This window comes from Corapipo altera, unplaced genomic scaffold (genome assembly GCF_003945725.1).
Source record: "Corapipo altera isolate COAL_440 unplaced genomic scaffold, ASM394572v1 2, whole genome shotgun sequence".
Taxonomy (NCBI): domain Eukaryota; kingdom Metazoa; phylum Chordata; class Aves; order Passeriformes; family Pipridae; genus Corapipo; species Corapipo altera.
The window spans coordinates 542,861-569,120 of record NW_020884890.1 but is presented as its reverse complement, the minus strand read 5'-3'; the positions used below and the strand labels follow the sequence as shown (position 1 = coordinate 569,120).

Sequence of the window (26,260 nt, the reverse complement as noted above, 5' to 3'; positions counted from 1 at the left end):
CCTGTCCCTCTAACCTTTGTATCTCACCCCATACCTTGCCGGGGACAAAACTGATATTGTCTCTCCTCCTCAGTCACATCTAGCTTAAGGCTTTGCCAATGAGCCCTGCTAGTTCCCGAGCAAAAACTTTCCTCCCTCTCTGGGAAAGATGAGTCCTGTCTCATACCAGCATGCCTAGCGCTTAGGCCCATTCCATTGTCAAAAAAAGCCAACATTTTGGCAGTGACACCAGGCATGTAGCCCTGTATTAATAGACTCGGCCCATCTGATTCTTCCTATGTTGCTGCCTTCAGCTGGAAGCATAGGGGAGAGTGTAACCTGTGCCCCAAATCAAAAGACATGTTCTTATCTGTGAAGAAATATCATGCATAAATTATTTCCATTGAAGTGAAGTAGAAAATTTTGAAGCCTGTTTCCACAGTAAGTAGTCTATGTGAGAGAATTTCGTCCATGTTTATATATACATTGCATGTGTATGTATACAGCCATTAGTTTATGTGTGAATGTATATACTCATGTATATGAATATCTATATACCTTGCAATAAGGAGCTAAATAATGGTACAGTTTCTGGAGTTAGAGTAGTCTGAGTGCATGAAGCGTAGGGTGGACAGACAGGTGACAAGTCTAGATATAGCACTGAGATATTTTTTATTTATTCAGTGGCTTTGTCCTGATACAGACTGTGACTTGGACAGGATGAGATGATCACAGTCCACCAGCTAACTTTTTTCGTCTCATAAAGAAGAGATTTTGCATTTTCCAAAATGAATGGATTGGTTATTAATTAATCAGAAAAGGTAGCGATTTTTATAAGGTTGACTGTAGTTCATGCATGACCTACTTCAGTCATGCTGAGCTTGTCAGATCTATGCATATAGATACAGCATAAAATTCTTCAATAAGGATTTATCTCTTAGACATGCAAAGATACAATACTAAAACTAGTCGCTACAAAAGGAAACAAAGTTTAGCATTATACATTAATGTAGCTGAATGCTTCTGCAGATCGTTTTCTATGTCAGCAAATTCAACACTCCTCTTTTTTTCCCAAGATCATGATAGCTGAAATAATAAGTTTTGTGAGGTCAAAATGCTGATGTATTGCAACAACATGCAAGCAATAAGCTTTTCTTTTGATTGAGACTGACTACTATGTCAGAGAGGATAATTTTCCTACATCAGCGCTATAACTATTAAAATATTTCCTAAAGTTCATTAAAAAAAAAAAAAGATGAATGGACAATATTAGATTTGAATGCTTTTAAAGTATTGATAAAATTTCACTTTGTTTATTGGAAAATGGATTTCTTAAAATAACTAGCATTTCATCATTTGCATCTGAAAATGCTAATTGCATAGTTCCTGTGCCATATAAGACAATAACATATGTCAGAGAGAAATTGTCATTCTAGCTTGAAAGCTGTATAATATAAAATCTTCAATTACATTTCTACACCTCCTGCTTCAAAATTATTAAAAAATATTTTTTTCTTAACTTTGAATACACCCAAAAATCAAAGTCCATTAATCATTAAACAGTATGACTGACATCATGATCTTTAAAGGATTTAGCTGTATCTTTCCAGCTATTAAACATTACCTAGTACATTAGATAAGATTGGCCCTTAGCAATTTGTAAGTTCTTGCAGAATGACAAGTGAATGATCAATGGAAAATCTCCTTCACTATTTAAAGATCATTTGCAGGATGTTTTGGAAAAAAAAGTATGATATGGTTTTACAATTAGATTTATACCCTGGTTGCATTTGTAATATGGGATGATAGAAGAGAGAATTTAGTGACAAACTATTGGGTAGCAACTGTGACTCATTTAAAAATCACATTATAGCAAAAAAAAAAAAAAAAGTAAAGTGATTTGACTCAGTGATGCATACTCTGATACTCTGAGTTATATGCTCTTATTTAGATCTTGATTTTTCCACATACAGCATTACCTTAACCCAATACATGAAAAGCATTGACATTTCAAAAATTATATGAATTGTTGAGTGGTTAAATCCTAACAGAAGGCTGAATATTGATTATTTTATGTAGAAGACTTAGCACTAAGAGATTAATCCAGCAAACTGTGTATATACAGATTATGAATGCGATATTCAAGAGATGTCTGAAATTCTATCTTGAGGATCCTAATTTTTTCATTTTCTTAAAAATAGCAGAAATTACTGTCCTTGCATCTAGATCAAATGCAGTGTGGGAAAGAATATATTCCTTGGGCAAACAAACTTGGACAGAACAAAAAAATGACTGATGATGTTGTCCTTGCTAAGTCTGAGCTTCAGATTAATTGCAGCTGCACACATAAAGAACTTATAGAAACCATTTCCACTCCATGCACAAAAATGAATTCCATCTAATAATCAAAACCATTTGAATTATAAATTGGAGATTATGATAAATCCTTTTATAATGAAGGCAGTAGATATGCAGAAGTCCCCTGAATAAAATGCTTTGGTCCATCCAATGTAGGCGGACATCCTGCACTATGACCTTTCTCCATCACCCCAAGCCCCACATCCCTCAACCTCTAGTTACATAGGCCTGAGGTGTGAGCAGGAACCTGCATTTTCACCTGCTACCAGCACCATCCACTGCCACAAATGGACAGTATCCAGGGTAAACATTTTTTTTGCAGTTCCTCACTCACTGCTGAAGTCTCTTTATTTCTGACCTCTAAGAGATCAGGGGTCTTCATTGCAGAGTTCAGCAGAAAAAAAATCAAAACTCATAAGCTTCTACAGTCAACAAGAGCATTCAGGCTCTGAAATAGGAAATCCTGGGGGTATTTCAGTACTGAATGACTTGCTGGAGGGCCCATATCCTGCAACATTACTATCAGAGGAGAGCAGGCCTGGTGGGTTGGCCTTAGCTTGTGGGGAAATCAACCTTAGACCTAGACAGCAGAGCTTGACTAACATTTAATTCCTTCTGCACAGCCACAAATTGCTATTTCATTGGTGACTGAAGAACTGTCATTGAAAAAAACCCACATTTCCTGCACATAGATTTTGCACAAAGTTTCAACAAATCCAGCTTAAGGTCATTTCACTCTTTACAGACTCTGATGCAGTAGTACTGCCTTTAGGGCTACTACTTGCACACCAAATGTCCCTGGATGAACTACAGTGCTTATGACCGATTTCTTCACTGTGGCATGTAATTTGTGTTTTCTAATATTTTGATAAAAGGTCATTCCATGGTCTAATTATTTCAATAACATTATCATCTTCCAAACTTACCATACCTTGCACTGGTCCTTTGTCCATGATTTCTTTCATTATATCAGTTTCCTGAGAGGAGGTGAGAGCAGCAGAAGAAAGGGCAAGGGAAGATAATACATTTATTAAATAGTGTACTTATCATGGCTAGGCTTCGTGAATGAAGATTTGGGGAGGGCTCTACCCACATTAGAGCACTGGTGGCTAAAAAGGCCAGTACGAGATAGGCACGTCCAGTTGCAAAAGGCACAGCAGAAAGACTCCTTAGGTGGAATATTCTGCAAGGCACGATTCTTTCTGCACTGTCTTTTCTCCTCCAGAGTGATCCTACGTGGTTTCTCAAAAGCATCAGCAGCGTTATAGATGGTGTGTCTCCAGACGTCCCAGTTGGAGGTCAGAGTAGACCAGTTATGTTGATCAAAGTGTACTTATATATAGCATAAATATACCATTTTACTTGTATTTCTGCTAGAGAATATGTGGTTTGCCAAATGAACAAAACCTTCAGAAACATGTTTAAGAAGTGCTAATGCACCATGATGACTGCAAACTTTCTTTTCTATCTCTAATTTCTATAGGACCACAAAGCGTCAGCTTTAAAGACGTGATGTACAAGTGAGAAACTGTAAAGAATTTAAACTCTTTTGAAAATACAAAGACAATATAAAGGAAAATTTGCAGCTCTAGTCTTGAAATAAAGTGAACATATTTTAATATGTTAGATAATATTGAATCCCCAAAGGAGTAAAATAAGTGAGACAGTAGATGAACACCACACCATGAACTTACTTTTGAGGAGACCCTGTAGTGAGAGGCACACCGGTATAACCGATTGGATTTTTCTAAAGCGTTGGGACACGGCTCATTTGTATAGTTTTTTCCATATTCACTTGACACATAACAGTGATTTTCAGCTGATGGCCCCAGGTGACTTTTCCAAAATGATGGATAACAAGCATAGGATACAACCCTGTCCAGATAGTAAAAAAAAAAAAAAAAAAAAAAGTTGATAAGAAGCTTGCTTAAACATTTTTGCCATTTTATTTCAAGCTTTTAACTATTTTGCAACTGTCATATTTCAAGTAATATTCTTCAAAAGTGTGAATGACTCATATCTTCGACTGGTTGGCATTTCCTTCAGTTCACATACATGATATTTATGATTAAGTTTCAATTAGAGTAGTCCTCTCCCAACCCTTCTTCGAAGAGAGATAGAGCAGAAAAAGTGGCTTAGCACTTGTCACCTGGTACATTCATCTCATTAGTGATGCATGAAAGTTCACATGGAATAAGATCAAGAAATTACCAAGGTTGCCAATGGGATTCATTTGGCGAAAATGGCTTGTGAAATGGGCATGGAATACTGCTAGGTATTTCCAAAACAATGTACACATTTCTGCATTAATGCCATGGAAGCTTATAAGAAGCGTTTTTTAAAGAGCATAATTAAATAGTTCAATGAAGCAGAATATTTTAAAATAGGCAGTCCTATAAGAAGCGTATGTATTTAAGTATCTCATCAATTATACTAAACTTTCTGAATCTGAGGAAAAGAAAATTATTTCTACACAATATGGAGTATAATTATGTTTGCCTACATATACTTAGTTGTCAGTAGTTTTACAAGACAAGCCCATATATGTTTCAGCTATTTTGAATAAGACAGCATTTTCCCATTTGCATTTGGTGGTACAAAAACTGATCCTGAGGAAAATGTCTTTTTCTTACCAAATTCTTTCTGCCCAAACTAGATCACATACATCCAGAAGCTTCAAAAATAATTCAGCTTAGATGAAAAGGGATTATCCACCTAAGGTTGTAAGGTTGCTAGGCTGTTATTGCTTAGGTCTTCAATCTGCTCACTGACAAACCCTTTTAATCCCTTCTGAACATCTGAAAGTGTTCTGGATTCATAGATTTTCAATGAAGAATGGAAAGTATTTAGGCCAAACACACAGAGGTTTTTATCACTCGGTTTTAACTTTTATTATGCTGTGTTTCTACTGCTGGGTAGAAGTAAATCTTTGGTTTATATGTACACATCTATAAATCTTTATAAAATGATTCTGTCTCTATATGTAATTATTCTCTTCAGCACTGATGATAGATTTCCAAAAGAAATACAGGATTGCTACTGAGTGCAATCAGACCTGTAAGGCAGGTAAGACGAACAAATATAGTCCTCAGAGCACAGTCTAGCATAGGTGGGGCAGGAGTAGGTGATGGTAGTCCAGTAAAAAGAAAGGTATGACACCTATTACTCAGGTGTACTTCGAGACACCTCAAAGGGAGACAACAGAAGAGAAATTAATTCCTGGAGTAGGGATTTTTTACCCCCTTCTTTCAGTTGGATTGTCCTGATGGACTTTTCACATGGATGAGTCTTATTTCTATGTCAACAGAAGTGAAGCACCAAAAAATACAGTAGCACACTGGAGCTGCGTGGAAATCCAGATATGATTACTCATTCTGAACTAATATTCACCTTTGCACCAACCATAAATTCTGCGGTTCTGAGTAACATAATTTAACAGCTTTTTGATGAAACATGAGTTTGTATGTGCTGAAGCACCAGCACAACAGTAAATATTAAAAATACTTCAAAGAGAAGACCTTGCTGGAAGACTCATAGAATCAAAACAGAAATAGATGTAGATACGTTTATGTGCACAAATATAGATGCACATATACGAAAATAATATTAGAAACAACCAGGATCCAAAGAGAAGCAGGAAAATTCTGTGTTACATTCATACATTCTTAGCAGAATTCATCTGAAGTCATGTTTATGTGTTCAATATCATGAAAGGTTTTGTGTTTTTATTGCATTTTTATATTTGAATTGTGGGATAAAAAAAAAATCCAAAACATGAGACTGTGTTATTAGCAAGTTGGCCAAAAAAAACCCAGTAATATCTTTCTCATACCCTGCAACTGCTAAGAGTACAAGGTATAAATGAGGTTAAAGTCTGATTAGAAGCAGTTTGCATCCAAGTGTATAACCTCTATAATACCTGAAAATGAAACATTTCTTTCTCATTCTTGAAAATATAACCTTTTAATTTCCCTTAGTAGTTAAAATAGATGCTTTCAAAGAACATTGATTTCTCAAAAATTATGGCTTGTAACTAAAATACGTAAAATTAATAATAATTAGAAATAGAATACATATTTATTCTTTAATGAAGGAGGACAGAGAGAAAGAATGAGAGTTAGACATTGTTTCAGCTCCACTTATAGCAGATTTTGCTGTTAATCAGGTACTCAGTGATTCTGAAAAGTCAGGTCTCAGCACTAGCTTAAGCACACTGAGCTTTATGGAAGTCTTCTGCTGATTTCACTGGGGATAGTTTAGGCCAGCACTCAATTTTTCTGAACATCTGTCAAAAACCTGAGACAAGCCCACTTCAGAAATCAGAACACTAGAAACTTTAAAACAGCATTGAAAACCTGCTGTGGAAATTTACAAGCCCCCACAGAAAATCAAGGGGTTTTCTCCCTATTGCAGGGTATGGAGATAACGAAAAAATTATTGCAATATAATGGTTCATGAAAATAAAAGTTACCTGAAAGTGTGAGGAAGCAAGCACTATTTAATCAGGCTCATTCGAAAGACACTTCATGCCATAAATTTCCATTTTTTTCATTGTCAGAGATAAAGACTTATGCATTGGGGAGTTTAGCTACAAAAATTGTTCAATTATCAGTCCAGTGAATCAAAAAGTTTTGTTGTTGTTGTTGATATTACTTGCTCTTCTCCATTGTCAGAGACAAAATATCAGGCTAGGTGGACCCTTGCTCAGACCCAGCATATCTGTTCTTGTGTTCTTCCAGTATCTGTTCTCAAAGATATTTGGACGTTTCACTTGAGATGTTAATTTGTGTCTGGAACTGTTGGAACAGAATCTGAAATATCATTTGAACTTGAGCAAAGAAAATCAGGTTATAGAAATGTTTATAAAAATACATAAGTAGAAATACTTTCTCACGTGGCACTTTGATTGCAAATCAATGATTGGGGATAAGTGTGGGTAGCAGGTAAAGGTCTGTCATAGCACAGTGATGTTGTACATGTTAGAGCTAGCTCCATGGGAAAAAAAAAAGCTCAATAAATTATTAAGAAGATAATCTTGTATTATTGAGATTTATTGGAGATCTAGATAGTTTCCAAAAAAATTCATAAGGGACCTCAAAACTCCCCTTCAGATTCTTTACTCAGACAGTCACCTGCAAAGAGGCTGGTGAATACCATGAGGCTGAGCCACAAGCAAGTACTTGGGACTGTGGAGGTGAAAAGGCAGTTCACAGGTGTGCTATGGTGAGCTGAGGTGCTGTGGCTGTGTGATTCCAGGCTTATATCAGTCACAAAGCCTGCTCTGACCAGCAATGTTACACTGCTGCTCAGTCAGGTCAATCTTTTTGCTACTGCATTTACACCAGGACAAGCTCCTGCATGGGTACAGCTAGGTGGATAATGAAGTGGCTCATATAGTCGCAGCCTGCCTTGCTTTCCTTACAAAAATAAGCTAACTCTTTTATACTTAAACTGCCTCTGCAGAACAGTCTGTGTCATTAACTACAGTGCTTAAGGTAAAAATACTACTACTTGCTGGTATAGGAAGAATCTTATTATTATGGCCTCATGGTGGTTATGCCCATAGAGGGATAACAGTCAGAGGGAATAGAAGACTAGGAGATTGTCCTGTTGCTACATTCTTTACAGCTTTTCCTCTAAAAATAACTTGCTCTAACTTCACCTCTTCTTTTATCTACACTGGCAATTCTTGAGCTCCTGTCCTTAACAGGCAAGCAAACAGTCCAGTGACAGAGAGTTGTAATTACTCTCCTAAGAGCATGAGCTACTGATTAAAAGGAGACTATTCTTCTAGTTACAGAAAATTATTGCAGTTAAAAAGTGTTTACAGTTAAAATGTCAAGTCAGAACTTTCGTTTCTCGTAAATGAAGCCTTTGCCTTTACCCCCATGAGGTGCTGAGTGGCCTTTGCTGGATAGAATCACTCACCTAAAGGGTCTCCTGCTCAAAACCTAGATCAAAACTAGTTTAGGGTTTAAACCCTGAGAGAGAAAGATCAAGCAGTGCTTCATATAAACTCTCCCCATAACAATATGAAATCTTTGTCAGATCAGAAATAGTTTGCTACACTTGCAGAAAGCAGAATGATCTGTGTCTAGGTGAATGACAGGTCTTCATCTGGATCCCTAGGCCGCCTTGTCAAGTAAGATGCATCACATCTGACATTCTTTTGCTCTTGTCATGGTTGGTTGGTTTGTTTGTTTCTTACTTAAATTAAAAGTTGATAGAGAGCACACCTGAGATCTCTCTGTCTGCCAGTTTCAGACATATTAAAGGCAGAGTAAGGGATGAGATTGCATGAAAACGAGACAGGAAATTGATTTTGGTATAGAACAGAAAGGACAAAAATATTCTGGTAATGTGAAAACCAGCAGGATTTAATTATATGGTGTATAAAATGTGGTTATTGAAATTCTCCTAGAAGCCATTTCCAAGCATACAAATTTTAAGGAGTTGAATGAGAAAAGGCAATGCAGATTTACCATGACAGGTAGTGATGAGATGATGAGATGACCTGACCATGATGAAATGACTGGTTCCGTGGAGAACAAGAAAAGCAGTAGATATCATTTACCTTGCCTTTAGCAACATTTTCAGCATAGTTTCCTGTGGTGTTCCTCTAGTTTATTGGATTAGATAAATTGCTTACAAGTACAGTTGTGAATTGGTATGCTGAAAGGTCGACAGATCAATATGACTGGTTCCTAGTGGCATTCTCAGGAGTTAACACAAAAGCAACAGTTTTGCATCTCTATTAACAATCTTGATAGTGGGATGTAAGGCACCCTTAGCCAGTTTGTGGAGAATGCAAAACTGGTGGTGAGTGATTAGTATGCACAACTGCCATTCATAGCTGTGTTAATAGGCTGGAGAAATGAGCTGACGGAAATATCAAAAGTTCAACAAAAACAGATGGCAAATCCCACCTCTGAGCCAGAGCTGCCCAGGTACTGGCAGGCACTGCCTGTGTAGAAAGCTGTTTTGCAGAGGACACGAGGTCCTGAGAAACAGAAAGTTGAATGTAGCTCAGCAGTGAGCCCTCTCACAAGCGTGGACAACCAATACTGGGCTGCATTATCAAGAACATAGCCAAGACACTGTGAAAAATTATTATTCCCCTCAAATTACTACACCACAAATAAAGTAATATGTTCACTTATGTAATCCCCAGGAAAGACACTGATAAATGGAGTAAGTCCAGTGGAAGGCACTTAAGGGACTGGAACTAAAACAGCTGAGACAGCTGGACTTGTTCAGCCCAGAGAAGAGAAAGATAAAAGAGGATCTAATTCCTGTCATCAACTACATAAAGAGAGCTATTGATGAGACAGAGCAAAACTCTTGGAGATGCACAGTGAAAAGCAGAAATGTACCAGTCACAAGTTGTACCAAAGAAAATGCTGATGTAAGAAAAAACTGTTTGACCACAAGTGGTCAAACAAAGTGACCTGCTGCAGAAAAGGCTGTGGATACTCCATCCTTGAAGATACTCCAAATATGTTCAGGGACATGACCTGAACAGCCTGTTCTAATTTCATAGTCATGCTTTGAGCAGAACATTGGACCAGGCAACCTTCAAAAGTTCCAACCTAAATCATTCTGTGAGTCTATAAATGATTTTATGCCATTTTAAAAAGTCTCTAGTTCTCCGTGTGGCCTTTGACAGCTGTTAACTTTGCTTAGTCTGACCTGAAGGAAGAAGGATCTAGGTATAGTCCTTGACAGAGTGTTGCATTCTGGAATAAACCTTGGGATGAGATGATTACAATTTGCTTCATAGAGAAAAAATGTTTGATTCTTTTGAATACTCACAGTGTGGTCTCATGCAGGTGGCTGCTTACTCAAGGTTGTTTAACATGAAGATCCTGTATCCCAAGAACCACAGACGTTTTGAGTCCATTTACAGTATTGTCTTTTTGTAACTTAAGCAACTGTTTCAAGTTAAAATAATCCAAACAGCTAGATAAAATATTTACCCGTGTGTTTTCAGATATCTCCAAGCACCATCAATACTTCCGCCATTACATCCATGTTGATTTGTATCACAAGAGATCAAATTCTGAACAGAAAGGTTGTCTGTGATCTGACCCTTGGAATGAATTGTTATTCTATCTGCTGCAACACCTGTTTTGAAATAAATATTCTTTTATAAAAAACAAATAATTACTCACAACTTCACATTTGTCATTGTGGAAAAGGACTGAAATACAATCCCAATATTTTCTGCCTGTGCAGATATCTTCACTAAACAATACCAATATAATCCGTAGGGACTTTCAAGAGAGAAGATTGTGAAACTGCAAAGCATCGTGAGCAACTTTGCTGTAATATTGCAAATCTCTAGATTTACTGGTTATTGTAAAGTCCCACATATCTAAAATCAGATGAGATATTTACATAATTTAGTCTGATAGTCTCTATGATGTTTGTAAATGCATAGTCATATCCAGTTTTCTTCAGCAGAAGATGCGAATACTTCCCCACCTCTCTGCAGCTGAGTCTCCAAATCTCTTCACTTTCTTTTCCACCTTTTTTTTCTTTATTTGAGGTGGGGGAAAAAAAGCAAAAATGAACAATCCTTTGAAGAAGAAAATTCAAGACTGGAGACATCTATTGGTTTCATTAGAAAGAATATTTGGACATGTTCATATTAAAGTGTAAATGTAGTATTCTTTGTACTTTCTTCCCTTATCACACAAAATTCTTCTTCTGAGATAGACATCTTAGATGTCTGAATTCAATCAGATAGTCATAATTCTTAGTACTTATATATTTATGCACTGATTTAAAGGCAGCCTAGGTTAACTAAGTTGTGGTTGAAACTAACCTACTTCTACTTTCGTTATCGAATGATGATGAAACAACCATTAAGCCCCAATCCAAGTCATTACCTGTGATTAAATTATATTTTTGTTACTTTTAGCCCCTCATTTTGAACCTGAAAATAAATTTTTAAAAAATATCTTTAAATCTAAGGCTCCATCAAAATCAACACTAACTTTGGTGAATTTTGGGCAAGACTTCAGAAAAGTGAATCTGCTCATGGCAGGTGACAATTTTGTTTTGTGCTTTTGTGAGTTGTCACATGATGATGAATTTATTTTCATAGGTAGAAGAGTCTTTTAATAAATAGTTTTGGAATAGTTACAGAAATTACTCATGATAAGAAAAAATTATACAGTAGCGGTTTTCTATTCATTGAACAACAATTAATCTTGCGAAGAAAAATTGAAAATTGTTAGATGCAGCTGAACAACATGGGAAGGTATCTTATAATATTTAGCTTTGAAAATAACAATGTGAATTAAAATTAAAAGATTTACGTATGAAAAGGAAAATTTAGACATAATATCTGGGAAGTCTTTCCCTCAGTGATCTCTGTACATCTCCACAGTAATCTGTCAGTAGAGCTCTTAAAAGCTCTCTTGGTCTGCAGTGGACAGGACAGGGAAAAAAGTGTTTTCGGTCTGACTTTTATAGAGAGCTGGGATTAGCTGGCCTAAATGCTCCTTTCCTTCTCTTACTGTTGTGATTTAAAGAAGCAGTTACAGCAACCTGCACCAATGAGGACCCACTGGCCAAATTAAGTCATAAAGATTGATTGCATAATTTTTTTCTCTAGCTTTATATATCCCAATACACACTGAGATTTATTGCAAGGAAAATGTACCTAGCTGATTTTTTAACTTCTTTGGTGAAAGTGACAATCGTGTCCACTTTTCATAAAACCAGAGGTTGTAGCACATGAGGTTGAATTGCGTTACTGACATTGCTCACAGAATTTGAAAGATTGTTTTTTCCACAAATATCTGAGCAGTTTCAAGGCCTTTCTTCTCATAAAATTTGAAAGTATTATACCCAATTTATTTGAGTAGCAAGGGTTGGACACTGTTAAATGCAGAAATATATAAATACATATAAAGAAATTGAAGCCTACCTGTTTTAAGATTTCAAGTAAAGCATGTAGTTGCACAGACAGGGGATGCAGATTTTTTATGTTAAAAAAGCTACTCTACTAGTTACAGTAAAGTGCATCAATCAATTCATTTTCTACTTTCTGTCACAAAAAAATTCTCCCCATGTTACGCAATCTTATGAAAATCAAACAAAGAGCTGCAGCTTTGACTTCTTAAGAATTTGGGACAATATACAGGGAAAGTTGCAGCAATTTCAAATATTCCTACTTGCTAATAAAGAGTGAAAAGCAAGCTGAAATTGTTTAATTACTATTCACTTTACACATCTAACATCAGTGATACTTTTAAAGGGAGAAAATATTCATATTACTTGCGGTTGAAAAAGCCCAGGATGCTCCACAGTTTCGTTGATCCAAAGGATCATGAATCCACTCAGGCCACTCATAAGTGGCTGAAAAAATTGCAGGAAACTTTTCTTCTGGAAGTGACTTTCCCTAAAGCAAAATGTAGAAGATCTGTATATGCTTCAATTCATATTTTTATATTAAATTTTACAGTAATTTTGTTTATAAAATTCTAAATTTTTGAATTGAGGAACCCTAAAGCCTTGACACCTGTGGCTTCCCGAGCAACTCTGAGGTGATTACCCCATGACTGGATGCTGAACCCCTATGAGAGCTAGTGGAGTTCTGGCACTCCACTAGCTGAGCTGGAAAGCTGAGCTCCATAACTGCCAACCTGAATAACCTGTCCAGTTCCTCTCGGATTTTTATCTCAAACAACAATTCTCTATGAAATATGCAAAGTATGACCCAGCTGGAATTTTTCGAAAGAAAAACCTTCTGCTATGAATAGCTGTGAAGTTCAATTACCCTCTTCTCCTTGACATGTGTCTATAGGTAGGGAATTTTAATCAATAGGGGAGAGGCATTGGTACAGTGTATCATTGGATTGTCTTTTATACAGAGGTTTTTCGATCTTCAGCACTTATTCTCACTACAGAACAAAAATCAGTGATTTTCCTTCTGCTTTGTAATCTGATGGAGAACTGATAAGAATTCATAGTCTGCTCACTAAAGCCATTTGGCCAGCCATTTTTGACACCTTCATCTCTCAGCCTTAATTTATGTTTACCTCCAAAGTCCTCCAAGCTTTGAATAAATATTTGCATATGCAAGAACCATCTGGTACAACCGCTAATAGTCTGCTCTGTGTTCAATGTATCAGAGCCATTGACCCATTTTTTCACCTGAGGAAATTTATGGAATGATTGATTTTGCTGTGAAGGCAAATAGGAATGGCCAAAGAGAATTGCATTATTAGCCCATTCAAACAGTTTGTCTCAAAAAATTGTTGATAGCATCAACTCCAGAGGGAAATAAAATGCTCAGAACATGATAATCTGTTCCTAAGCAAAATGTTCACTGATGATTCTTTCTCATAAGCAGGCTGAAACCCTGAAGCACAATGGGTTCTATCCTGTTCAAATTCCTTTATTATTTTACTTCAATTTACTTATCTTCTAATTCTGGGTGTCCTTGATGCATCATTTTTCTAAATTGCTTATGTGATTTATAAAACTAAATACCTTTTACTGAGATGATTGAAACATTTGAGGCCAGCTCTTTTCAAATTATTTCAGAACTCTTTTGGGAACCGAATGTTACCACTTTGCTTGTATCAAGATCACTTTGTTGCACCCACTGTGTTACAGCAGTGCCTCCATCCAGCTTGTTCACCTGGATTTGCCATAGAAAACTCACAGCTAAGTGGGTAAGGAAAAAGAAGCTTGTACCTCAGGTACAATTAGATTGGGATACAGCCCCAACAGGCAGATTGATAAGCCTGTGCGTATGCCCAGACCCAGTTCTTCCAGGTTCACTAGGTTAGATGCAAGCTGTGAGTGCTGAATCCACTGAAGTATACTGCAAGCTGTCTAGTCTAACTTAAAGAATAACTTGGTAAATTATCATTATGTTCATTTTTAGTGAGCAGACGCAAGCACAAAATTTACTTTGAAGATTAAACATGTAAGAGAAATCCCAAACAAATAGAATTTCATTTACATGATAAGACTATTCACTACCAACCAGTAAACAAGCAAAATTTGGTAAATGTTGTTTAGCACACTTATGTGGGTAATGGCTGCTTAAAATGCTACAAATGAGGCAGTCGAGAAAAGCAAAATTCTAAACAGATCTTTAGTCTGTGATAATGTGTTACTTTATATATTCCTGAACTACTGCCAATGTATTTATTAACCTCGTGTTGTAAATCCCAGAACAAATCCCTCATTAACCCTCAGCCTTGTCATTTATAAATCCAGGACTGACCTGTAGCCAGAAACATTGGCTTTTTGTCTGAAAAACTGTTACCCTTTTATTGAGAAGTGCTGCTGCTCTGTGACAAATATTAAGTCTAGACCACTGTTTCTCAAGGTATGCTCCATGGGCCAGTATCAGCCAGTGCAAGGCAATCAGCAAAATGACTGGTGAACTATTTTTAAACATTCATATGTACTCTACAGTGAAGCCTAGCAGTCTGGCCAAAGCAGGAAGGTAAGTGGACACAAAAGAGCACTCGAACTTCAACTTCAGAAAAGTTAGATGACCTATCAGAGAAAAAAGGCCAAAGATAACTGAATTTCCAAATGTGGAAATAGTTTTTCTGAGGGAAAGAATTTTATTTTTTTTCTTAAGGTAGGAAAAAGATTCCAGATATCACTTGCTTTGTGAAGACAAAATGAGAATACATGACCTTCAGTTTGCAAGAGAAATACCACTGCTGAGATCTTTTACTAGGAAAAGACATATATGAGTGGAACAGCTACTATATTTTTCTACTTTCACATTGCCTTTACGAGTTCTTTGATACTTAATGAAAAATGGTACCTTATTGTTGAATTATGTATTTCATTTTCTTCTAAGATGGCGCTTAGGTGTTGCTGGGGGTGCAGACCCCACCATTGCAATTCTTGCCAGGACATGTACTGACAGAATACCATGAAACACGTGTCACAGTGTGTTTTAAAGGTGTGGTGGTTATTCTTGTGCTACATAGAACTTCAAGAATGATAACACTATCTTCTGCAGTGAAAATGCCTTCTCAGATTGAGGAGCTTCAGCTTTGTCAGGAATCAGAGTTTTAGTGGCGCATTTAGCTGTTGATCTATGTTCAGGTCTAACCGTACTCTGCAACAGAGAGTCCTCAGTTCAGATTAAGTTCTTGCTCTATATCGTTGTTTTTTAGGTATTCTGAAGTGCCACCATATTAAACTTCCCTCCCTGCCATAAGCATCACCTTATTGAGCAGGTATAGTCTTTTGTTGATAGCAGAGCTTTCAAAAGCTCTATGAGCAACTTCAAAAAGCTCGTGTTTTCTCTAAGATGAAATGTAGCTCTGTCACACTGTTTAATTTGAATTAATGTTATGAAGTTGTATTTGCCATTTGATATGACAGTCAAAGAAACAACTATTCCACATCCAAACTTTTCAACACTGCTGAGAATTAAGATTGGGCTGTAGATGTGAAGTTGTTAAGACACAAAGGCTGAACTTTCTCGAATATTTTTTTTTCATGCAATTGAGTAAGGAACCCCTTCTACACAAAAATGCTTTTTTCAATGCTACCCCAAAAGATAGTAGGAAATAATCAGAACAACAGGCCTCTACGTACCAGAAGCCATCGTTTTTTCCTTAAATAGTAGATTAGCAGCATGCTGAAGAAATGGATTTTATTTAAAGGGGAAAAAAAATTGTATTTAATGAATGATAGCTATGGTTTTCTTTTTACATTAGCAGAGCTACAAGCCCCAGACTCCTGAACACTAATTGTAGCGTTTTTATCAACTAATATGTGATTTTGGGCAAATGACTTCCAGTTTTCTCACTTGCAAAATAGGAAAGGCAGTAATAATCCCAGAGAATGCATGAATATTTAATTAGTACCAGTTTATCCACAGTAAGTAACTAGTACTTTGGCCTGCAGATGAATCAGTACTCAACAAAGTCACTTAAAGGTCAAGCCATTAAGGCTTGGAAAGTGTCCCTGAAAAATATTAAAAAGTCATTATTTCTGAATTTCATTATTCATATCTCTTTTACTCCATTCTGCGTTGTCACCTGGTGACAGGCGAAGCTTAATAGAAACATTTTCACCCAAATTCACTAGTTTTTTATCACTTAGGACTTTGTAAATGTGATAGTATGCTTCACAAAATATCAGTGACAAAAAATTATTCATGGAAGGAGAAGAAGGGTCAAGAGTCTCTGAAAATCTGATAAAATACTTGTCTTAAAAAATACCTGGAAATGAACTCTATGGATGCTGCTGTTTTGCCAGTTGGAAGAATCTATTGATGTACACCTGGTAAGCCCAATCCATGCTATGAAACTGTTGGATTGTGCAATGACAGCAGATATGGAGCTGCCTATAAGTGAAGAAAATTGTAATTTTTATATTTTGTTGTGCAATATTAAAATATGGCAAATTATAGGAAATTTCCTGAGGCAGCACAAGGACACTAAAAATATTATGTTCTTCTAGAAAACCATCTCCTAGAAGGGGACAAAATCAGGGAAATTTGGAGCTTCACAGTGTAATTTTGATCAAGCTGGCCAATCTGGGTCCCAGCCCACTGCCTCACCACGCTGGTGCAGGGAGCTGACATTGTGTGTGACAAAAGCTGAGTCTGCATCAAGAAAAAGGGTTAAAATTGCTAAAACTATTGCAGAGGCCATACCCTTCTTTCCCAACTTCCCTGCCAATTAGTAGCTCTGCACTGCTGTCCTCACATGGCCTTCCATGATGTGGAACCCTTCTGCCACAACATATATACAAGGATCAACAATTGACTTTTAATAGATAATTAAGTGGCATTACTTGTCTGAACTATATAGAAGCCAAAGATAAAAACCTGTTTATACTTGCAATTTTTCTGATTTCACTATGGTGAGCTAGTTAGTTTTTCTTTTTATGGTCAGTGATTTCCATAAATTGTGTCTTCCAAAAAAGAAACCAACTGGTCCAAAGCATTGAAAAATCCACTCTGGATTCAATAACTTGCATTTTTTCTTAAAATGCTTAACTTACCTACATAACTTAAAGTATATTTGCTTTGCTTCAGAACTAATTTGAGCATAAATAAATAATAGGAAATTTAATTTAGGTGTCATGAAAATGGCCATGGTGAAAAGGTTTAAAAAGTTGGTAGCAGAAAATCACTTCATTTTGTCACGATTCCCATAATTTTTCTTTACATTTGTTCAAAACCCAAAAAAACTTTTCACAGCTTCTATCAAAGGTTGCTGTTTAGTCTTAGCTGTTAGCCTTAATGAACTTTTTTATGGTTACAGCTAAGTGTTCAATTATTAGCAAATGGAGAGGATAGTATGGAGCCATCTTAAAGTAAACTATAATGATAAACTAATATTGGTGCAGAGCTTCATAGTGGTTAATATTTTCTTTTACTCCTTTTTCAATTTTCATCAATAAGGCCAGACACTCTATGACTTGTAGAACTATTCTGGGAACTACAACATGGGAGCATTTCATATCAAAACCCTGAATCATACTCTTATAATCATCCACATTTATTTTCCCTTGTGATAAAGTTATTAAAAAAGTATACATGACACTTACAGGAGCTTCTCTCATATTCAGCAAAGAATGAGATGGAGGAAAGGTACCCAGGCGCTTTCTGAAACCTTCTTCCACTGTCATTCCCCAAAACTGACTGTAGTTCTCAGCTTTCCATCTTCCTCATAGACAAAAAACAAACAAATAAATCCCACATTAGAGATATCATTCAAATTAATACATTACTCCTTTATAATAGTACAACTAACAAAAACATCCATTTGGAACACTATGAAATTTTTTATTGGATAAGAGCTGAGTTACAGGGGAGAGCATTCTCTTCTATCCTGCTTATGTATGAAGAACAAGGAGATGGGATTCATCTTGACCAAAGGAGAAGAAGCCTCATTGTTCTTTGTCTCCCTGTAGTCACTGAAAATGCAAGCACCTGGAGAAGCTGAGTCATATCTCAGGTAGGCTTAACCATCCTATGGCAAACCTCACTGTTCACCACTAACAAGAAAGAGATTGAAGGCACCAGGTGCCTTACTTAGGTATTTATCGTAATTCAGTTGGTTTGAGTGTCTCTCATGAAGTACAAACTGTTTCAGCACTCATCACAGCTTGAAATCTGGGCAGGCTTCATTGTTGAATTTAGCACCTCAGATCATAGGGAGGCAATCCCTGTATCTCTGTCTGTAAACAGTCAGCAGACTCCCAAGGCACAGATCCAATACTGGAGTGTCCCTATCCCTGTGCACTAGCTAGGGGAAATGAGACTTTTAGCAAGAAAAACAAGCCCCACAAAGTTCTGATTTCTTGGTCCTCTTTGGGCCCATTTTCTCCTCTTCCAACGCTACCTAGAGTCCTGTTATGTAGAATAATGCTCTTAAGGGAGGAGAAAAAATGACTTTATATATTTATCCCAAGTAATAAATAAAGTGAAGAAGAAGGGAAGATGATATAAATTGTGTTTTGAGAGAAAAAAAATGTTCTAAGTCTGGAGAATGTTTAGATAGATGTTTACAATAATTCTTACCAGCACGAGACTTTCAGTATCTTTGCATTTAAAACTCTATAATCTACCAGCTATTTAGGAAAGTTTCAGAAATGTGCACTTGCTGTCAAATTGCTGTAATGTTACTGGAGAAGGAAGGGGCAGAGAGGATTGCATAATTTGTAATTTGCACATACATACAGCAAGTAATACAGTGATCTATAACAAAACATTATAATAAAAGGGTTCTCACCCATAATCTCCAGAATTGATGCCCTGAATTAAGTCTTGGCGAACAAGGCATACATCTGCTGAACATTTCCAGAGACTGTTGAAACATTTGCTGAAAGGACAAGAATATCATTGAGCAAAAAATGAATTGTCAAAAGAGAAATGTGCACTTTAGCAGCGGAAGGGAAAAAAAAGTGCAAGCAATATAATTGTCACATAGTATTGATGAAAACATAATGCCACTTCTTCCTGTTTCATTACCTAATGAATCCTAATTGGAACAAGGTGGGAAAGTTTACAGCTTGTGGAAAGGTCATATTTGAAAAATATTGCTTCCTTCTTTGTGAGACAAAACCGGGGGAAAAAGGCAACATCCTGTATCGTCGATGTTGAATTCCTCAAAATTGAGATATTATGAGGAAGTTTCACTCTGGAAACCCAGAAAGGAGCCATGTGGCCATAGACACCTTGCTCCAAGGACCCTGGGCTAAAGTCAGGACAGTGGGACCCCCGGCTCTGTTTGAGTGCTGCTGGAGCCCCTTGGGATACCCTGGGACTAGAGGTGCAGGGCTGGTTTTTGAAGAGGCAAAGCAGGGAGGCAGCTCAGGCAACTGACTGCCACAGCTGGCAGCTCAGCTCCCCTGTCTGCACTGTCTGCTCCTGTCCCAAGGCAAAGAAAGAGATGTAGGAAAGTTCAACCCTTTCCTACATAAATATACATATATATATCCTTCCCTTCTGAAATAATGTAAGGTCTCATTACTAATGAAAAAAAAAAAAAAAAGCAAGGCACCAGAGGAATAATCTCACAAACTTTAATGATTCTTGTCTCGTGTGCCTTCGGGTTAGTGCCAGGTCTAGCCTGAAACCATTTTGACTCAGGTTTGACTGAGCAGGAACAGAATTAGTCTAGTGAGGAGGAGATTTCAATAGTCTAATATTCATGTCTTGATTAGAAAGCCTGGTTTCCCTCTTACCATTGTTCCAAGTTGGCTGTAATTTATTTTCACAAAACCTTGATATTTAGCACTGCTCTTCCAGCCATTTTGATTTGATTACATCTTTAATGTGAATTTAAGGATACTCTCTACCTTAATTCCTGTTTCATGACATATGCTAGATAAAATTCAATTTGCTGTTCTCTGAAACATTACCAGGAATTGCAGTTGTCTTTAATTATTGTTCCTTCTCTGTAATATCGACCGTCTTTATAACAACCTGCCAAAATAACATATAGATGAGTAAAAATGACATAAAAATAATATTTGAAGTGAATTACTAAAAAATCTTACTACTATTGAATTAATTTGTTATATGAAATATGCTTGAGTTATTTAGTTGAAAGTCGGCAATATCTATTTCCAGTTTCTTCCAAGTAATGAAGGCAGTTTAATGTATTTGAATTTTTTACCAAATACATTATCATTCATAATAAATAAAATCAGCATCAGATTCAAAACACCCACTGAAAAATATACTATCTTACATGTAAATAAAAAAAAATTCTTCACATAAAGTTATTTTCCAGTAATAAACAGAAAATATTTCTAATAAAAATTATTTTTTATTTGGCAACTGAAGTAGAAATAAGTTTTTCCAGTATAGAATTTAAAAACCTAGTGAATATTCCAAACCTATTATAATTTTTTCTTTGCCAGAATAATCCTCTTTGAAAAACAGAGAGATCAATTCTATTTCAAGGCAAATGTATGTTTCACACACTCTCCAAAACCCAGTATAAAACCTAAACTGAGTGATGATTTTTCCAAACAAATACGTCCCTTCTATTTCTTTTCTTTGATAACACTTCACTGAGAAAAGTTTTTGTGTGTGTTTTACGGTCTTCCACATAAACTGTTTCATCAGTGCATTTGATTGTCAAGTTCCAGTAAAAGAAAGATTCAGAATGCCTGCAGAGGGCTTTAGATTGAGTCAATAACAAACATTATACATTTATCTCATGGGTCTTTGTTTTCCAGCCTGTTCTGACATGTGAGCCTACAGAGATCATGTTCCCTCCCCCACTGGGAGGGATTGGAATCAGAATCCCCAAGTTCTCCTTTCTTCTCCATTTTTAAGAAGTTTAAACTGTAACATACTGTTGACTTGCAAATTTGTATGATATCACACTTTTTTTCCCACCGCAAATGAGAGGAAGGCCATCCCCTTCTCATGGCAAGGGCTGGAATTTGTCTGCCCAGACATACACATATGTTTGCTTCACTGGCAGGAGACAAATAAGCACTCTAAGCCCCATTAGATTTTATAACAATGTGCAGAAGTAGACTGGAGTTGATTAATTAACTCTAAGTGTCTGTCCTTCCCTGTTGGTCATTTGGCAGGCTGGTAGCTAGCACAGATGTAGGTGAAATAAATCCCACCTAAGCAGTCTGAGGCCCAAAGTGTCTGCTCTAATTCAACTTCAGCTAAGATCTGAGGTATTTTTCAGAGAATACTCAAAGCAGGTTACCAAAGTTTCAGTTTGTCACAGTCTGCCACAAAGTCGGCATCAGATAGTAGCTGGAAGGAGGCCTTAAGCAAGATATTTCCAAAATACAGAGGGAAAGAAATATTGATGCAGCATCTGAGTGACAAGACAGAGCCTCACTAGAGCTCTGCTGGCAGTGCTCACTGCCCATGCCCAAGATGCAAACCTAGACTAGTGGAGAAGCAGCTTTCTAATGATGTATGCTTAGGGAATTAAAGATTAACACCATGAAGTTTCTTTAGCCTAGTCAAATTAATATTTAGAAGGCCAGGAGTGCTGCCTGCAGCAGCAGTGGCAGAGAGCAGAGATATCTAAGATAAAAGACACATGAGAACATGAGATTGTCTGGCCCTGAATATTTTATTTTTGAACATTAATATATTAAGTGGGAAATTAATTAATTTGAATATAGCTTAATGACTTTGTAAATAGGATTTTATTATGTGAAAATCATGATTGAAAAGAAGAGCATTTGATTAATGGTGACTTCCTTCCCAGTCCAGCATTCTGATAGCATTACGGCTCTTACTATAGTTGCCTCCAATATTGATGTGAGCATTTCTGTCAGGGAAATGTCTTCAGGTTTACTCCCTCAAAGGCCGGATCCTGACTTTCACATTAAAGTGATTAGCAAACTCTCTGGATGTCACTTTTACATCATTGACAGGGTGAGTCCCAGTGTGTGGATTCTGATAGGGCTTTTCGTACCATCAGAATAATTGAAACAAAAAGACAAAAGAGCTAATAAATACAGTCCAGAGATAAAACTCAAACAGTTGTTCTAACAGCAAACAATAAAATACTACTAATAAAAAAATCCCAAACTTCTATTTGGTACCTAAGGCAGGAATGTGCACTTTCTTCTGAAATTATACACAAAACCCATTGAAGTATACTGAACACTGGACTCATAAAGGCAAAGTCAAAGCAGTTCTACATAATTAAATCAAGACTGGCCCTCAGCATGGTGCATGACCGTGGAAGAAGTCACAGCATAGCTTGTTTCTACTGTACACCAAGTTAGTGAATATGTGAGGATCCAGAAATAAAGCATTGAGCAATTTTATTGCTGTACATTCCAGTCCATGTAAAACACTTTAGTTTATTGTTTTATTTAAAGAAATATTACTCAGGAAGCTCTGAAAGCAAAACCACAGGCAACCAAAAGATCAGAATCTTCCAGATAAGAAGTACTTTGGCATATATGGTCTTCTGGCACTTAAATAATTCTTAGCCTAAGGCAGATGTGTAGTGTCAGTTGCTAAAAGTCAACTAATATACTAATGTCATTTCTAAATAAGTTTCCCAATTTGCTTAGTCTTCAGGTATTCAGTCCTTTTTGTTTCTCCTTTTTTTTTTTTCAATTTCTCAGACATTCCTGTTCAAGAAAATTCCTTTAGAGTTGGTTTTGTCTGTTGCTTTTTTTTCTTGCTGTATTTTGGATTTATTTTTCTCCTTTTACCCTCTAAATTACGTATATAATAAATATCCAATAAACAGATTTTAAAAAACACAGACTTTCTATTGTTTTACACATCAGAAAAATGGGATATTTTTTTTGAGATGACATGCAAAATAATGATATAACATCATCTATAGGAAAAATAAAGGTGATTGAATAGAGTAAATATAATTGTTACCTCTGGTAGGTATGTACAGCCCAGGAGTTACATAACAGTGAACACAAATGCAAAAAATTGGATTAAGAAAGCAGTAAAAATATTACCCCTCACCTACTGCCTTATCTAAACATTCTGTTACACTTCTACCTTTGAGAGGTAGACTTAAGGCAGTGCCCAAATGGCAAACTGCTGCAGGTTGTATAGCGATTCAATTCCATGAGACAGTTTGCCAAAGGAGACTTGCAGGCTGTCAACTCTGGAGCAGAAATGCAGCTACATATTTATGTAGAGCTTACAACAACAACCCCATGACCTGTTGGAAATAATATACACAACTGCATCAAATAAATATGAAACAAATGTCTTAATTTACATAGAATCACAGAACATTCTTTTAGATGGTTAGAAACACTTTGGAAAATCAAATTTGTTTTACAGCATTTCTGTTGCTCCCACTTATCACATTTTGGCTGCAGATTTATGCCTGGCTAAGAGCACAACCTCTTGAAGAATGCTGGAATGCAAGCAGCAAAATTATTGTAAAGAAACAGTTAATTTTAAAATGTCATGGTAGTATTTTTGTTGATTTTAGACTTCTGAAGCTTTGGTATGTTTTCAGCCAGATTTGGTCTACTGACAGTAAGAAGCTACATAGTCTTAAAATCCACAATACTAGATTTTGCTCACCAGCAGAGATTTGGCCTATGCAGGAGCCAAGGAAGGACCAGTTGTTTGCAGATCATTTTTTTGCAATCTCTAGTTCTAAAAAAAATTAGATTCAGAGTAGTGCCGGAGGAACTCACAATGCAAACTAACTAGTAAGGAACTAAAATATGTCAGAAATTTTTGTTCTAACCACATCCCTTCAACTATTCCCTCACCTGAGCTGTTGCAGGAAAAATAGTGTCCTACAGGAAAGCTACGCTGGATCAAAACCATTGCAGAATACCTCAGAGCAGTATCATACAGGATAACCTTCAGTTTTCTTGACAATTTATTTGTACTGATGGATACAAATATTTAGAGCTTGCTGTTAATCTCATTTTAATCTATGAAGCTCTATTGAAGTTGTTGAGATTACACTAATTTTGACCCCATGAGGTTATTCTCTGAGAAGTTTCAAGTAAAGCAGAGGTTCTGTCCAAGAGAAATATAATGAAACCAATGCTAAAAATATGTCCCTAGAGACAAAGAAGTAACAGCAAGCACAATTCTTAGTCCAGTTTCATGCTTCAGCGTCTTTGTCCACTATGTCTTTAGTCACACTTTCAGGATATATACAATTTAAAGATTTATCAGTAATTCTACTTTCATGTATATTTTCATTGTGATGCGCTAAAGTCAACTGAGTATTTTCTTTCTACCTACCTGATGCTGGAGGTGGCCAAGGCTCATCTGACCTGGTGGGCTCAACAGGGTGGTCACAAACATCCCAATAGTCAGCACAACAGTCTACAGGGCCAGGTGAACCTGAGGTACAGTACTGGTCACAGTAACATATAGCTGCTTTAGAGACGATATTAAAGCTGCAGTCATCATCTCTTCCTGTGCAACAGCCTCGTACCATGCAGGACCTTCCCTGGTACAGATTCCTTTTAGTCCTGTTCCGCTTTGCAAAACCGCCGTCTTCTACAGAGTAAAGTCCTCCGGGAAAATTTCTTTTAGAATCAAGCTGCTTTGCCATACAAACTTCACTTGCAATGCAATATAAGAGCAATATCTGAATTTTGAGCCACATTCTTGTGCTTCTAGCAGTCTTTTTTGAGGCTCGTTGTCCTTCACTTTATAGTCAAATGTTCATTCACTGTAGTGTAGTACCTTCAGTTACCAATCAGAAAAAAATCTGAACAGAAAGCTGCAGACTATGGTTTTCTAGGAAGATTCCACATGTGTTAATTATTAGTCAGATATGTTGTAAACTGATTTATTTGGCCAAGATACAGAGATACTGGAAACAGCCATAATTATGTATATGTCATTATGAAATGTTGGGTGCATTCTCTTCCAAGTGAGTAAGTTTATAGTAAAGTTTCAGAATATGCAAAATATACATGGTCCAATATTTTGGTTCTATACTTTAAACTCCTAAAATCAAAACAGTGTGAGGAATGAGTATATGGTGTCAAAGGAAGCTCTCTTTCTTTTCATATACCTATAACCAACATATTCTCCATATGACTAAAAACTGCTCGATTGCATTTTATCTACATTTTCCTTTCTGATAAGCAGGGTTACATCACTGCAGTAAACTTATCCTGCATCCCCCATCTCAGTCTTATTTCCAGTGCTCTAGCTTAGCCTTATATGCTTCACTTTGCACTGTTTTACTATGGGCAAATTAAGAAAAAATCAGGTGATATTCAGTATAAACTATTACCTAAATGTATTCTTTTAAGGTTTACATTTCTTTAGTCAAAATGAACTGGTAATCATTATAAATAATGTAATAAATACCCACCAAGGAGTGCTTATTCTTATCTAAAAAGGAAATGTTTGTATTAATAAAACTGCAAAGAAAACCAGAGTAGATATCAAGGATAAGTCTAATAGCCTTGAATATTTGATCTGCAATCTCCAGGTTTTTGAACAGCAGCCTAAAGAAATATACATGGTACTGTTGCCAAAACTTAAAAAAAAAGTAGCAAAGAATTTTAAGTTCCAAGTAAAGGTATCACATAAGGCTAAATTGAAAAAAACCAACCAACCAAAAAACAAAAACCAAAACCAACCAACCAACCAAACAAGAAAAACCAACATAGTTTCAAATCTGAACTGTTACAAGACAATTTAAGTCTCCAAAGCTGAACAAGCAGAGGTAAAAACTAGTCATCCTTCTGTCTCCATTTTTTAGTAAGTGAGAGGAACCCGGAGATGTTGATGGCAGGCTCTTTTCTAGGGAACAAAGGGGATTTTTCCCTTTATGACTTCAGCTGGACTGCTCAGGAGGACATCAAAGGGCCCCTCCTTTCAAAACACAGCTGGTGTGGATGCCTTGCCATGAATGGCAGAGACATTAAGAGGAAGTGTGTGTGTGTGTGTGTGTTTATATATATGGACTTGTAATTCAAATGTTCAAGACTTTGATACAAT

At 36.5% G+C, this 26,260-nt stretch overlaps 1 protein-coding gene across 1 annotated transcript in view; it reads right to left on the bottom strand.

Annotated features, from left to right (window-relative positions):
• Positions 1 to 25,033, bottom strand: part of TINAG (tubulointerstitial nephritis antigen) — a 44,087-nt gene extending 19,054 nt beyond the window's left edge. The window contains exons 1-8 of the mRNA XM_027644904.1: positions 24,539 to 25,033; positions 20,215 to 20,278; positions 19,083 to 19,172; positions 17,896 to 18,010; positions 12,625 to 12,748; positions 10,314 to 10,461; positions 4,032 to 4,212; positions 3,269 to 3,314 (exon numbers count right to left, since the gene is read on the bottom strand). Coding sequence (XP_027500705.1) covers positions 3,269 to 3,314; positions 4,032 to 4,212; positions 10,314 to 10,461; positions 12,625 to 12,748; positions 17,896 to 18,010; positions 19,083 to 19,172; positions 20,215 to 20,278; positions 24,539 to 24,908 — 1,138 coding nt within the window. The 5' untranslated portion in view covers positions 24,909 to 25,033. The remainder of the gene's footprint in view (positions 1 to 3,268; positions 3,315 to 4,031; positions 4,213 to 10,313; positions 10,462 to 12,624; positions 12,749 to 17,895; positions 18,011 to 19,082; positions 19,173 to 20,214; positions 20,279 to 24,538) is intronic.
• Positions 25,034 to 26,260: the final 1,227 nt, after the last annotated feature.